We start from the raw sequence: 16,001 nt of genomic DNA, 5'->3' as shown, positions 1-16,001 counted from the left end.
CATTTCCACCAACTTAAAATACTAAGCATAAAGTCACTACCACACAGTTCATTGGTCCACAACTGGAAGTTTAGAAAAATAGTTTTGTTTTGTTTTTAAGTAGTCCTGTGCCAGAGTTCATAATAAATCTAGACAAACTGATTGTACTGAAGGAAAATACCGACAGCATACTCTGATGTTGTTTTTGAAGACTAAGTCTTATCGTCCAGATAGTACAGCACTTTGAATCTAGACAAACTGATTGTACTGAAGGAAAATACCGACAGCATACTCTGATGTTGTTTTTGAAGACTGTCTTATCGTCCAGATAGTATAGCACTTTGTAACTGCTTTCTGTCTTTGATCTCAGACATTTCACTCAGGTGTGTTGGGAACAACAGATTTTATTTGCAACGAAAATAACCCAAGTCTTGCTAGAGATAAACTGGAAATACCAGTAAAGGAGGATGACCTGCCAAAGGAAAGCAAGGAAGAGCGAGGAAGAATTTGCAGTGAGAACCTTAGTTGTCAGTGTCTTCCAGATCACTCTTACAGATGCAGATCAAGCAGTGTGAGGCAAATGTACTATGATAAAATGTACTTTATAGCTATGCTTTCAAAAAAAGGAGAAGGAGAAGCAACAGCCCCCCGGAAGACCAAATTCACACCAGCCCGTCCCATCATTTTGCTTCCAAGCCTTTTTATTGTAAGTGGACTTCTATGCAAAAATGAAAACCAAACACCTTGCTTACTGCCATACCATTGGATAGTATTAGCCTTACCTAAACCTGCGTGGGTAAGTTGTTCAAACAGAGTCCAGCTGTGGTCATCAAGATAGTGATTCTTCAATATCAACAGCTGACATACATCCCTTGCTGTTATATCACTTGGTACTTCCAAAGTTCTGCTAGTATCATCTTCAGTATACACTTTAATTATCTGTAATAAATAAAAAAGCTAAAATAGCCATAAATTTTATTTTTTATTCAGTTAGTCCAAGTCCGTTCCTCTCTCAGCTTCATGACTGAGACAGGAACGTATACACATAGGATGCAATAGTAAAGACAGCCATTTCTCCCTAGCACAATGGCCTAACTGAAAACAAAATAGCTGAACAAAGCATATCCCACTTCTAAATTTGGCTACTGGACATCGCTTGCCACAGGACCCTGGAAAGAATGGTGCATTCACTTTAAAAAAAAATTGTAATGGAGAGGTAAAGAAACCTGGTGAAACTGTACATTCTTACATAAGCTAAAGAAGAAACCACAGACAACAGTGAAACTCAAGAACTCTATGACTGCAGAACTGCAGAAAGATTTGATAAAGTTAGTTTGTTCAGACAACAGCAATTAGATTTGAGATGCCGAAAATTCTACAGACAATAAAAACAAGAGATGCTACAGAGCTGCTTCTAATTACAACAAGCAAGAACTGGAACTGTGAGTAAAAAAAAGGTGTATATACATACCTACTGAATCAAAAACATACATGGAAAAATAATTTATTTTACAACATTGGTATACATTTTAGAGTCCTGAAGAATGGGTGTCCATGTTCTTGAAGAGGTGAAGCTAAGCCTGCTTGCACTCAGTTTCAGATTAAGAGGCTGAGGAAGTCTCATTGCATATTGACCATTTGAAAGAAGGCACGACCATTTAGGTATTTTTTTTCTGTATTTTCTTTCTCTGAAGGAGAATGAATCAGTGAATAGGGTAGAATTGATGCAAATCACTAGGTGCTCTGTCTTTGTAAACTCTGCACAGTAACTAATCACATTAAAGTCAACACAAAAGCTTTTTTTTGTATAGGAGTAGAAAATAATATTCCTCACAGCAGTCAAGAAACACAATACACTGTTAAATTTCCTCTATTTCTCATTTTGTGAAAGTAGACATAGCACAAAAAGTCAAACACATTAAGGCTGTGGACACAAGGATCAACTCCTTCTGTGGTACTGTATGTTAGAATAGTAACACAGCTCCCAAAATAAAACATATGTTTGAGACTTTATTATAAACACAAACAAGCAGGTAAACATGAGCAGTAGGTATAGGAGATCTGATGAAACATTAAACATGCCATAAAAGTCTCCCAGGTACTCAGAAACACACTAAGTAATCAAGTCTGGAATGCATCTTTTCTACTCTCTGTATTTTCAAACAAGCATTTTCACCCAAAAGCCACTCAATGTCATGAGATTGGGAAGTGAACACATTAATTCACTTTTAATTTATTCCCCAATATTTACATTTCCAGTATTGTGAAGTAACACTGAGCAACACTATTCCCTCTCTACCAAAACAGTAAAAGTCTGAATGTCCATCCCCAGCACCGTTCAGGCTGTGCACTGTGCCAACAGAAACAGCAAGCAGCTCACTCGCTAGTGACAGTCTGGCCACAACAGCACAGGTTAAACTACCCTGCCTGCCCTGTCTGTGCCAAAGCACAGACATTCTCGAGACAAAGGGGGTCCAAGACATTTTAAATTTATCTCAAAAATCCTCCTTTCAGTTTATTCAATTCATTCACATTCATCAGAATACGACACTCCTCACCTGAACTTTATGTACAAAACCTAAATACCATTGTAAACCCTTTGTTAAACATGAAGACACAAATTCTTATTTTAAAGACAAACAAGCATGTTACTGTCAGTCAGTCCTTAATTGCTACCTTACTAAATGCGTGCTCATTTCAAGCACCCAATGAACTATCAGCAATGTATTGTTGCCCTAACAGCAGCTCCTCTCTGGTTTGTGCCAAAGTTGGTAGGAAAGTGATCAAGGAGCTGCAACTGTACCTCCTGCCACCTCCTTCTCTCCTGCTAACAGTAAAAATCCAGAAATTAAAAAAATAAAAAATCAAGTCAGCTCACCCATGCTTTCCAAACAACAGAACAAGGAGGAAAAGGAATTTACAAGGTTGGACGGGGCCCTGGGCAACCTGATCTAGTAAATGTGTATGTTTGGTGGCCCTGCCAGGCAGGGGGGTTGGAACTACATGATCCTTGAGGTCCCTTCCAACCCAGGTCATTCTATGATTCTATGATTCTATGACTCCATTTGAAAACCACAGGGAGATTAAACCAAAATGATGGCCTTACTCCTCTCCAAAAAACTGCTTTTCTCTACGGAACTACATGTACAGCTGTTCTGTTACAAACTTTGTCCCTGAATATCAAACCAGCATGAGGTCCATGACGATTTGCTTTAAAACTTCAGCTAATAAATGACGACAGCTCAAGAGCTCCACACGAGGTTCAGCCACCCTTGACACGACACCTATCTCCAGAATACAGAAAACATTAAAGTCATGGCTCTAAAGTGGTGAAAATCTCTCCCTACTCACGAATCAACCACCTCACAGCAGAGTCTTCCAGGGAAAACACGCAGACCTTGAAGAAAGTCAATCCAAAGCTTCCACAGGCCTAAGCTGCAGCCCAGTACTTACATTTCATATGAAAGGCAAAGAGACTACATTGATACTGAATCCAACGATCGATACTGCCAAAGCAGGTGTGGCTGATGGCTACGGGTGTTTTTTTACGATGTCTGTGCTTTGGCAGCATTCCCACAGGTAGCGCTGCAGCCTGTTTGCAGCAGGGTCTTGTTACACAAACACAATTTACTTAAACTCCTGCTGCAGTCACACAGAAATTATGTTCTGCAGTTCAGGATAAACCAGCATAAATTATTTAAATTCCTGCAGTATTTACAAGGATTCAGAGACAAAATTAAAAGAGGTGTCTGGCAGCGTGCACTGCAAATGGGATGGAGGGCTGTACAGGTGAGTGGACAAACAGCATCCCGTCACCTTTTTAAAACATGTCCTACCCTGGGCAATGCTGAAGGCCAGGGACAGCTTCATTAGCCTCTCCAGTAAATCTGTGTCAGTCTGAATCCAAAAGATTTTACAGGCTGAAGTGCCAGAAAGGAGACAATATAAAACATGAAAGGGAGAGAATTAAAGCGACTTTCCTACTATTGGACTAGATGATCATTGTAGGTCCTGACAACCGTAATATTCTACTTCTCAATATTCTCACGATAAAGCCGGGTGAGAATCCATCCCAGCACCTGGCTAGGGACCTTGCTAGCCCATACTAGCAACTACAGTTTCCTCCAGGTACTCACCAATTTAGGAGGTGTGCTTGTTTTACAGCAAGAGCACGTACAGACCGTGCTGAGGCCTTTTTACAGAAATTCTTTGTAAAAGGGTTAAGAGTCACAGTGCAAATGACTACACTCTTATTGCTGAAGAAAAAGACTTTCTAAAATGCTGAAGACAGCAACACAAGTCATGATAATGAGCTGCCTGTGACCATTCAATTCAAGGAGTGGGAAGCCTTGGACGTGGCCTTGGACTACAGCTAAAACAAAACAACACAGCAAAGAAAAAACAGTTGAACCCTCCCCCCCCCCCAACCAGAGGTTATATTCTCTGCGAGTATTCTCACTTGGTTTTCTCAGTATAAGGAAATAAATCCTGCGCAAGTCTAGGACAATACCCGCAGCTCGCAGCTATGACGTGCTACCTTATAAAATACAAATGCTGTGCCCTTTTTCTATTCCTTGCAAGAGATTCAAACACAGCAGGAGATAACAGACAGGCAGTAACCTAATAGACATTTCTGAATTTCTGTTACAGTTTGAGTTTAATGAATTGTATGCGATGGTGTAAATTTTATCAGTTAGAGTGATCTTTGAAGGTTTTTTTATTAGAAAAAGTTGCTCAGTCTGCGCTTTCTCTTGTGTTTGAAGCAAATTCTCTTGCAGGATTTGCTGGGAACATATTTGTTGCAAGGGGAACGGATCATGTCAAAAAAGTATAAATTCAAAATCCTGGTTTTCCTTGTAAATATGTTGCAATAAACACTTCTTCTCCCAGAAGTAGAGTATGCTCCAAGAATTAAATGGTGGCAGGATTATGCTAAAGATGCAGTTATGCTGACCTGGTATACAGATAAGGAAGCTTGAGCGACCACATCTTCATTTTATCAGTTATCACGCATTAGGCTGGCCAGTCATCCCCACTCTCTTCCATTTTTTCCCCTGAAAATTTGTCTGAGAAGCAGCACACAAGAAAAGAACTGCTAATTGAGAACAAGCTGTCATTATAGTTTTCACTACCATACATTCTCAAGCTTTGTTCTAAAGCAAGCTATTTAACTTCCCTTAAGTACACCTACTAGTAGACAGAAAAAGTTGCCTCGGTAGTGCTCAAATCTTCTTTCCTGTATAGTTTTTAAATACAAGGAAATTCTAGTTCTTCCAAGGTCAGAAAAAGAAACATCTCAATAGCTTCCATTTAAGCCACTGGAAGCAAGAAATTAGCAGCTCCAAGATCTTCTTATAAGAGGAAAGCACCAAGCTGAGCACGACAAATATTAATCATTTTAATCGCCTATAGGAGCAGGCAAGGAGGTACAGCTTTCCTATGCATCCTCCTTCAATTTTTCAATATATTAGAAATCAGCCAAGATCCCATCTTTATCTCTGCAGAAATTATTTTGTTAAAAAATGTTGCTTCAAAATAATATATATTATTGTTTGTATTTCACTAATCATCTGAACTCAGGACATAAAATCAGTGTTGACAAATATAACCTAGTATTTAACACAGAAAAGGAAAAAGGAGACCCTAGCTTTTATACTAAAAAATAATCAGAAGGAGCAAAAAAATCAGAAACTGTTTAAAAGAATAAGTTAAAGAGCACATAAGGTAATCAGTGTGGGAGGCGGGAGGAGCAAGAGAAGGCTGGACTCTACTCCCCCGAGTCTTCTTCCACACTCAACTGTCATCTGCACTACAATAATTAAATAATGTGTGTTTCATAGAATTTTAAGAGAGCTTGTCCAAGTCTGATTCTTCAGAATCTTCAAGCCATCTGTTTTGGAAGTTCCAATCTGCAGAAACTATACAAACATATGGAAAGACCATAACTCTGCACTGAGGAGTTTCAAATTTCAAACTAAGTCCTGACGTGTGAAAAAAGCCAGGTAGGTCCAACAGAAAAAGAACTGCCCAGCAAAGGGAATCCATATTTAGGTGCCTACATCAAAATGATCTGACATTTATATGACTCCTAATGCTCCTCTGTAGCCATGAAGACAGCAGATGGTCAGAATAGTTTGAAAAAAAAAAAATCAGGCACTTTTATGAATAAAGATACAAACACCTAGCTTCAGCTTATCATTTGTACAATTATTTTTCCTCCATGAATAAAACATCACACATTTTGTCCTTAGCTTACCATTTCAATCACATTTATGTTAAGTGCACAGTTATTGTATGCAAAACCAGGCCTTAAAAAGTCTTACACGCCAGGGTGCCGTGCTTTCCCTGAGATCCTGCCTGATACTGTGCTAACCTCTCTCTTTAGTGTTAACTAGCAGGCTATTTGCCTGAAGCATCTGTTCTTCGACTACCAACCTTGTCCCTTGCTAACAAAGTTTTTGCTTATTGATATTGGCAGAGGGTAGGGGAATTTGGAGTGTATTTGAACTATATTGGAAGCACTTGGAAATTTCTAGCATTTTGAACTATTTTGTGACTTCTAGCAATAGTCTGTCTTGGTTTCAGACAGAATCAGCAAAATTCATGAAAATACTTAAGGGCAGGTTAACTCATGACTAGTTAGGAAAAAAAAAAGTGTGCTAGTAAAGTTTACTGTCTTTGTTATCAGGTGCAAATGCAAGACTTTCCCTTTAAATAACCCAGCCTACAGTTAAAAGGTCAGCTTCCAATACTTTCTCCAAAGGGAATATTTCCAGGCCAAAAGGATTCTCACAGTTCGCAGAAATCTAAATCTGTTATTAAAAAAACAAAACAAAACAAAACAGTGCGCACAATGATAAGCTGCAGTTGCTCATTGTAAAGCTACTATTTTCTCAATTGCCACAACAGAAGCTTTCAAAAATTTGTCCTGTACATGTCCCTGTGAGGAATGAACACAGAGGACTAAAGCACAGACACAAAACAACAAAGGATTCATTAACCTTTTATGCAACCAAATCCAAAATGGTGGTCATAATACTGTGAACCTCTCTTCTGAAGGAAGGTTCACAAGGTGCCACAGGATTTCTGCACACACTCGTCAACATGCATAATTGGGAAAGCAGGAACTGTCACCCAGTGAATAGGGACAATTACCTAGAAGCTTGTCCATGGGGGAAGAGGACAAATCTGAGTTCCAGCATACAATCCAAAAAGCAAATCTCTGTAAAATACAGGTCCCAATGAATCCTGACTTCTTATTTGGAATACAGCACACTGTCAAAAGGCAGAAGGAACACTGCTCTCATGCAGAAAAACATACAGGAGATATATATATATATATATATATAGTAGCTTAAGTTACAAGAGCATTAGACTTAAAATCTCTGTCATGCACAAACTCCTGGTATTCCTATCAACTTCAGGAAGGAAAATTTTAAGATCCTGTTGGCAGTAGCATTTTCTATTCTATGGCTCAACTGTTCTGGAATACCTTGCTTTCCCCTCAAGGTACAAAACAGAAAATTTCTTAAAAACAGACAAAATAGGCAGATTGGTCATTTTAGAAGTGATACGAAATGAAATGAAACTGTCATCTTCTTCAATACGACCATCAAGGCTATTACGGAAAAGTTAAGCACATCGTATGGCTTGTGAAGCCATATACTGAAGACTTGTGAGATCAATTTACAGAAACTGAAGACAAGCCAAGTCACTGATTACAAGGACAGCAAACATCAAAGAACAAAGTAGTCGCCCGAAGAAGGAGGAGCTGTTCTTCCAAGTGACCAAAAGTGAACTTAGCACACACTTACCTATTATTGATAGATCGAGGTATGGTCCCACAAGCACTAAAAGATATAAAAACACTAACAATCAACTACATCTGTCTTGCAATGAAACCAAAGTGCCAAGAAAGAGCAAAGTTTAGGAAAATTGTCTATCTTTCCTGCCACAACCTAGAAAATCTCATACTGTTTCCAAAACCTAACCATTTTAAAAATTACATTTCTGAGAACAAAAACAATGTCAATTTTCAGTCTTTATTCAAACATAAGAACACAAGCTCGATTTCTCTAGCAATTCATGAATTTGCTGCCTCAAAGCACAATGAATTTTTTAGACCTAAATATTCTGTTAGAAGGTACTTCACAGTAACAGTATGTGCACATTATCAACTAAAACAATTTGTATTTTCTGTAGTAGTCTTCTGATAGTTTACTATAGCACTATGGCAACTGTCTATATTATATAGCCCATGCAGTCACTCCCCTCCCCCACGCTCTACCTAATCCAGCACAAGATTGACCATCCCATGAATGGAAAAATCACACACAAAAAAAGGAACTGAACAGCAATATAAGGAAGTGACAAAATAATCTTTGAGATTACCTACAGGCAAAAAAGGTCCAATTCTTAGTCTTAAAATATGTATTTGCTATCTGACTTTGGGCAAGTCAGTATTAGTCCTCGGTTTCCTTTTCTGTAAAACGGGGCAGGGGAATTGAAATCTGTTTCTGTACAGCAGGGTAACAGATTGAACTCATTAAGAGTTGCAAAGCACTTAGACTTCCTCATATGACTACTGCTTTAGATGTGTAAATATGTTGTATTATAAAAAGGGAGGTTAAATTATGCAGATCTCCAAATTATAATAAGCTACGAGTAAAAATATACCAGCAAAGCTCTTTCAAATGAAGGTTACGACAATCACATTATGATGTTAGAAAAAATGGCAGAATGAGGACAATGCTGACATGCAATCATCTCAAAGACAACGTCAGTAAAACTGAAGACAAACAAGGTTTGAAAGACAACAGGAAAGTTAAAATATAAATATCATTATTTAATCTTGAATATTGGTGAACAGAAGCAAAATATAAACAGAAATCAAATAGTTATAGAAGATTTCATTTCTCTGTATAAAACTGAACAAAAGGCAAAACTTCCACACTTTGGACAATTAACTCATAGCACAACTACTTCTAGAGCAGAAAGTGAGATTATTGTTAACTATATGATAACTACAATTACATGATACTTTGCTCAAAAATTTGCTACAATGGAAGAATTAAATAACAACAGCTACATTGTGAAGTTCAACATACCGCAAGCAGGAACTGCAGTAACAAATAATACATAGATTAAACACAGAAAGTGAAAGCTTTATCAGCCATTACCACAACAAAGGACCAAATCAGGAGTAAGAAATGCAAAGGGATCTATACAAGTAAAAACCACAATAAAGTCCTTAAAAAGAATGCACATTATTTATAAGGAAAGGCGGGGGTGGACAGGACAATTCATTTAAATACAGTCTCAAATTATTCTGCCTTACCAGAGATTTTTTTCAGACTATGGAGATTCCAAACAAAAGCAGCTAAAGAGGCATTTCAAGTACAACTGGTAAGATGTGTATGAATAACTAGAAAGCTGAGAGGAAATTTAAACATCATTAGCAAAAATTTCAAATAATACAATACCATGGAATAACAGAAATAAAAGAAAATTAGCAGGCTTGCTAGGTGATTAAGCAGTCAAAGGATCACTTACACAAGATAAACCACTGCAGAGCCTCTAAATGATTTATTTGCATTAATTATTCACAAAGGATAGGGAAGAATATGTTCCCAGATCTACTCTTTACAGGTGAAATAAAATTGCCAGTTTAAAAAGAGGGGACACTGGAAATGAAAAGGCAAAAACCAAATAGTTAATGGAAGGTTATAAAGAATAAAATTTAAAGGAACTTAAATGGCAAACCTCAGTCTATTCTAATATCAATAGAAATGGAAGCTTAGGCTCCATCTATTACTTCATCTGACGTGCACAGGGTATGAACGTCTGTTCAGTCGTGAGAAAGAGGAAAAGCCTAAGACACTAGGAAGAAGTTTTTCACTGTGAGGGTGGTTCGACACTGGAACAGGTTGCCCAGAGAAGCTGTGGATGCCCCATCCCTGGAGGTGTTCAGGGCCAGGCTGGATGAGGCTTTTAGCAACCTGGGCTAGTGGAGGGTGTCCCTGCCCATGGCAGGGGGGTTGGAACTTTATGATCTTTAAGGTCCCTTCCAACCCAAACCATTCTATGATTCTATAACTATTGGGGCAGATTAATTTTGGGGTGTTGCATTGTCAATTTGTGAGCCACTGTTGTGAGGCAGCTAAGAATCTACTAACATTACCTGAACCTGCCTCTTCCTAGAAGAAAGTCCACTCTTAAATTTACAAAAACTTTGCCCCGTCTTGTTCATCGCAGTTACTAGAATGGTTTAGAGCACTCATCATACCTCTGAAAAATGTCAGTGGGGTAAGGCAGTTCACACTGATTGGTACTTGTTCCCAAGTCCTTCAAAGAAGAGCTATTATGAAGATTAAACAGTCATGGAGTAAGAGACTGCAAAATAAACTTGGAATGAACAGTTCATTTTTAGAACAGCTGGCTACAGTCAAGTATAGTCACACTATTACTCATACTAGCCTTTAAATCAGAGTGAGGAACCTATGTCTTACAAGACATAATAAAAATAAGTTTTTTTCTTATTTTTCATTACATTATTGAGTAATGCCAAGTGTATACATTAACATCCAACACAAAGGTATTTGGAAAACCTCTTGATCCTGGGAAAGGCAAAAGGTTCCCTATTCCTGTCTTCTATGAACTACTTACTTATAGACAGCTAATCAAATGGAGGTCACTTCTCAACCTCAGTGCACAGTACACACGGCTCCTCAGTTGATCTAAACCCACAACATACATCTACAGACATGTAGATCTCAGTTTGGAAGACAAGAGCGTTTTACATCTTCTTATCCACTAAAAATAAATAAATGATTATGACAATTCAGTGAAACTTGGTCAAAATTCTTTAACCACAGGCAAGTAATTGTAAAACTCAGTGGAGAACATAACAATATAGCTTTCAAACAAGTACATTTGTATGCAAGCTATTCTCGCCATGCACCACCATCTCTTAGTGTCATAATCACCACACTCCTTCATATCGTTCAGTATGTCCACCAATGCAGCTCACAGTATAAAGCTTATTTAGGCTAAATGGACATGCTTTACGACCCATTATTTTCACTCAGAGCTACCTTAATATTTATCACAAAATTCACAGAAAATTGCTAAAATAACTAGCAAGGTATAAAGCTAATCTTGGCAGTGGCTAAGAGTTTAATATTTTGCCCCCAACCCAAGTCCTTTACAATAAAAGTTCCAAAGCCTTATTGTTGATTTAAAGAGATCAATAATCAGAACAGATTTGATTATTGCATTAAGGTTAAACCTTCACATTAACTTTTCTTCATGAAAAGTTAATTTAGTGGAGATGAACAGCTTATTAGCCCTATTAGTAAAATGATAGTATTTAGTATCTTCAGTTCTTTGCTTCCACACTGCTTGCTAAGTCTTAACTTTACACAGCTTTCATATATTTAATAGTAATACACATGTCCTGGTTTCAGCTGGGACTGAGTTAAGCTTCTTCATAGTAGCTAGTAAGAGGATATGTTTTGGATTTGTGCTTTACATTTTGCTATATACAACAGCAACATTTAGAATGCACTTACCATATATTGATGGAAAAATATACAGTTAGACTGGACATAAAAAGAGGGAAGAGATGGAAAATCGTACTAGAGGATTCAAAGAATCTGACTTGAAGGAGGAACTTCAGTATTTCTTCTTAATAAAAAAAGTTTGTGAAAAAGAAAAATGCATAAAATGAAAAAAGTTCCCAGTACACAAGTGTTCTTTACCCCTCAAACTAGAAATACAACTGAAATTATCCACATACCACTCTGCTTTCAGAGAAGTCATGTATGAAGATCTGGGGAGAAATAAATTTAAATATAAAGCCACTAAAAGACACTTCTGGTTTTTGCTTTCAGTGTACAACAAAGTTAAGGGCAGAATGTTATCAGCCTCATGTTTGAATAGCTTGTCCCTACTTATGTCAAAGCACTGACATTATTTAAATTAGGCGTTCTGTATTTAATAGTGCAGTTTGTCCAACATATCCTTTGCTTGTCAGAGATAAACAGAATGCTGTGTTCCAGCACAAGAGAAAGCAAATCTGTTACTGCCACGTTCTGGCTGCACTTATGTTTCTGAACAGATATCAGCTATAAAAAGGAGTACCTATTGTTTCTTCCAGGTTTTTCACACTACGTTGCTGCTCTCTCAGTAGAGCAGATCTCGTGCTGAAGCTGAAAAAGACCAAGTCTCTGAGTAACACCATTAAGAGACCAATTAGTTTCCCATTTCCTTTGCAGCAGTCCTGAAATGAATTTTTTAAATAATAAAAAAAATTTCTTAAAACATTCTTTCACTTTTACGATTTTATACAGAAGTTCTGGCTTGAACTACAACACAGCTCCAAAGCGAAGAACGGCTTTGTCTTCACCTTTATCACCTATGTATTCCCATGGAGGTCACTAGAGGAGAAGAGAATGTAGACTCTGTAAAACTAAGCAAAGTTTTTATTTTTAGATAAAGAAAATAGAGTTTGTAAATTTTCTCAGAATTTCTGGAGCAGTACAAGGAACATCCAGAGCAAATACGACAAAGGCTATGTAGGTTAACCCACTATAATAAATAGTTGTTTTAGAATGCTGAAGCACTTTGCCATTTGGTATAAGACCAAAAAACCTGCTTTGCTGGGTCAGACTACAGGATCCTTCCAGTCCAGTACTGGCTGTGGGTGTCTGTTTCTGGTCACTGGTGGTGAGTAACAGCAAGGTTTAACTGCTGTAGAATAGTTATTCTGACAGAACATTTTACCCCTCAGTTCTTTTCAAGTTGTCTTTCATTTTATTCACATAGCATTGTTCACTCCAGCCAAAGCACAAAATCCAAATAAGGAGTAAATCCAGCAATAAAGCTAGTAAGTCTACTCAAACCACGTAAAACCTTCAACTATACACTGTTGCATTATTACAGATGTCAGAAAATGTTGCTGACAAATCCAAACCACTACAGAAACAGAAAAAAAAGACCAGGCGTAGAAGGCCATGGAAATGTGTGCTTGCAGCCCAGAAAGCCAGCTGTGTCCTGGGCTGCATCAAAACAAGTGTGGTCAGCAGGTCAAGGGAGGCGATTCTCTCCCTCTACTCCACTCTCATGAGACCCCACCTGGAGTACTGCATCCAGCTCTGGAGTCCTCAGCACAGGAAAGACATGGACCTGTTGGCATGAGTCCAGAGGAGGGCCACGAAGATGATCAGAGGCCTGGAGCATGTCCTGTAAAAGGACAGGCTGAGGGAGTTGGGGTTGTTCAGCCTGGAGAAGGCTCCAAGGAGACCTCAGAGCAGCCTTCCAGTACTGAAAGGGGGCCTACAGGAGAGGTGGAGACACACTCTTTATCAGGGAGTGTAGTGATAGGACGAGGGGTGACAGTTTTAAGCTGAAAGAGGATAGATTTGAGTAACCCGATCTAGTGGAAGGTGTCCCTGCCGATGGCATGGGGGTTGGAACTAGATGATCTTTAAGGTCCCTTCCAACCCAAACCATTCTATGATATGATTGTGTGAAATTAGACCCTGCAGTTGTCAGCAAAAAAGTAATAGTCATCTAATGCAGGAGACACTCACTAAAACAAGTGAACAAAGTGAAACAAGAAGATAATTTTAAGTGGATGATGTAGCAAAAAAGACAGACTAATAATTTCAGAAATTCAGTGTATTTTGACAATATTTACCTCTAATCATTTGTTCTGAAACAAAACTGAGGAAAGTAGACTGAACAGCCTTCAGTCATACAGGAAAACTTAAATCAGTAGCACACTTCTAATCTCTACATGTGCTGTGATACATGACATTCAGACGTCTTACAGGTTGTCTGGCTGCTGCTTCTCTTCTCCACACACAAGCCATGTTCATATCATCATAAATGTATGTATTTCATTTGTCTTATGATAATCCTAAAAGCCTTGTCAAACAGCATGCCCAAAGGATGGTGACAGATACCAATCCAACAAGTTACAATCAATGGGACCAAAGGAAAAATGACAACACAGAGGGTTTGCATACGCAGCTGCTGGATAATTTGATGAGCTAGTTAAGTCTGGCTGTCAAGCTAATACAAGACAAGCAGAAGGCTCCAATTGCTATTCAGTCTAGATACTGTGTAATTGCTAACCTCTTGGAGAAGAGAATTAACTGGTTCAGAAAAGCAGTCTAAGTGGTCTAAGAAAAGAACATGATGTTATGTTAGGGCAAAGGTCAGAGGTGGAAATGATACAATATGCAACAAGACCAATGAAAAAGACTGTAAAGAAATCAGAGTATGCTCAGGAGTAGTGAAAAAAAGAGGAAAAGCATTAAGGGGGTCAGTTGAACACTTCCTCTCAGGTCTCCTCCGTCTTTCCTAAGAATTTTAGTGGCTCCAAACAGAAAAGCTATCAGCAAAGACACAAATAGCAGGAAGTTGTAATCTCAGTGATGTGCAAGGCATGGGAAAGAAAGGAACCAAAGACGTCTCTCCAAGCTAACATTTTTGATGCCCAAGAATATGTATTGGTATAGATACAGGTCAGCAGTCCAGGACAGCCATTAGGGTCTGCCAGAGAGAGGAGATGAAATATGTTAAGAGAAATATGATTAAATGTGAGAAATATAATGAAAGCCCAACAACTCTGGCTCAAGAAGCCGGATATGTATTCTTGGAAAGTGACTTGGGAAGTTTGACTCACTTTGCTTTGTACTGATCCATGAATACCCATTATGTGCTGTACTGTGCCAGAATAAATCTGTTCTCATGTAAATACTTTAAACTATGAAAAACAGGTTGCCTTGAAATAATGTAAAAATAAATAAAGGATAGAAAGCAATTAAATAAGGGCAACTTCATAAAAGAAATCTTAGGAAGTCACTACCAAATGTAAAAAACTAAGACAGACTGGAACCAGAGTAAAATTTCCAGTGTTACAATAGAAACATATTGGCTCAGAAGCTTTGATCATACAGTCATAACTTCTTTTTTAGGTCCTTAAGGCAGCTGGTGTTTTGTTGGGTTGGTCCTGCCTCTGTTTCTGACCCACTGGTAGAAAAACAAGGAGTGGGGAGCACAGGGCATGGCCAGTACCCATAGCAACAGCACGAAAATGAGGAAGAAAGCAAGCTTAAATATGAATAATTTCTTGGTGCAAGGTGATAAATTTTCTTTGTATACATTAGCATATCTTCAGTTTATCAAAAGTAAAGCTTCGAATTTTTCAGGTACTTGCTTATGTTTTGTAGCATGTTGAAAGTAACACACAGAAGACATGTAAGTAAGGGAAATTTGATTTTTCGCATGGGACTGATACCAACACCTTGTGTACAGTTTGTTGAGTTTCTCTCTTCATATAAAGCAATGCAGCATAATCAGTATGAGATTTACTACCAGCAGAAATAACTGTTCAGCAATAGCTCTTGATATACTTCAAGGCTACATAACACAGTCTGAAGGTCAAGTTGTGACTTCTTGAGGCCTAATTTATTCAAGAGGAGACTAAAGTACTAGAGCTAGAAAATGGCCAAGCACTTTCTTCAATTGATGAAAAAGCTGGTTTTTTCCAAAGGATTTCTGCCAACAGAAAAGGATTATGAGCAGAGTAGGGCACTAAACACTGCCAATTTCCTTGGTTACTGTACGAAGAACGTTAGATGTTCAAAGAAGGCAAGAAGAAACTGAAAAACATATCAAAGATTTGTTCAAGAACTGAAGACAGAGAGGAGACAGAGTGCAACGTTAATTGTGCCGCTAAACCTTGTCAAACTATACAAAGGACAAGTAATGACCAAGTGGATTAGACCATTGAGATTTTAAGACTTTTTTAAAAAGCTCTGTGCTCTTATTACTCTATCTCTCTCTCTCTCACACACACACACACATCTCTATCTACCTTTCATGGCAACTATGCAGCACAGTGCTATACATTTTAAATTCCAAGATTGTTGATGATTTTGTGTACAAAATATTCTGTAAAATTTTATTGCTTGTAGAGACTGGAATGTCACAGGATAGAAAAACCTGCCTCT

At 38.1% G+C, this 16,001-nt stretch overlaps 1 protein-coding gene across 1 annotated transcript in view; it reads right to left on the bottom strand.

The window, feature by feature from the left end:
* Window positions 1–16,001, bottom strand: part of GRB14 (growth factor receptor-bound protein 14) — a 46,730-nt gene that overhangs the window by 26,000 nt on the left and 4,729 nt on the right. The window contains exon 2 of the mRNA XM_010072721.1: window positions 762–918. Within this exon, the coding sequence (XP_010071023.1) occupies window positions 762–918 (157 nt within the window). The remainder of the gene's footprint in view (window positions 1–761; window positions 919–16,001) is intronic.

This window comes from Pterocles gutturalis, unplaced genomic scaffold, assembly GCF_000699245.1.
Source record: "Pterocles gutturalis isolate BGI_N339 unplaced genomic scaffold, ASM69924v1 scaffold20142, whole genome shotgun sequence".
Taxonomy (NCBI): domain Eukaryota; kingdom Metazoa; phylum Chordata; class Aves; order Pterocliformes; family Pteroclidae; genus Pterocles; species Pterocles gutturalis.
The sequence above is the reverse complement of the archived record's forward strand: the minus strand, read 5'-3'. Positions and strand labels throughout refer to the sequence as shown.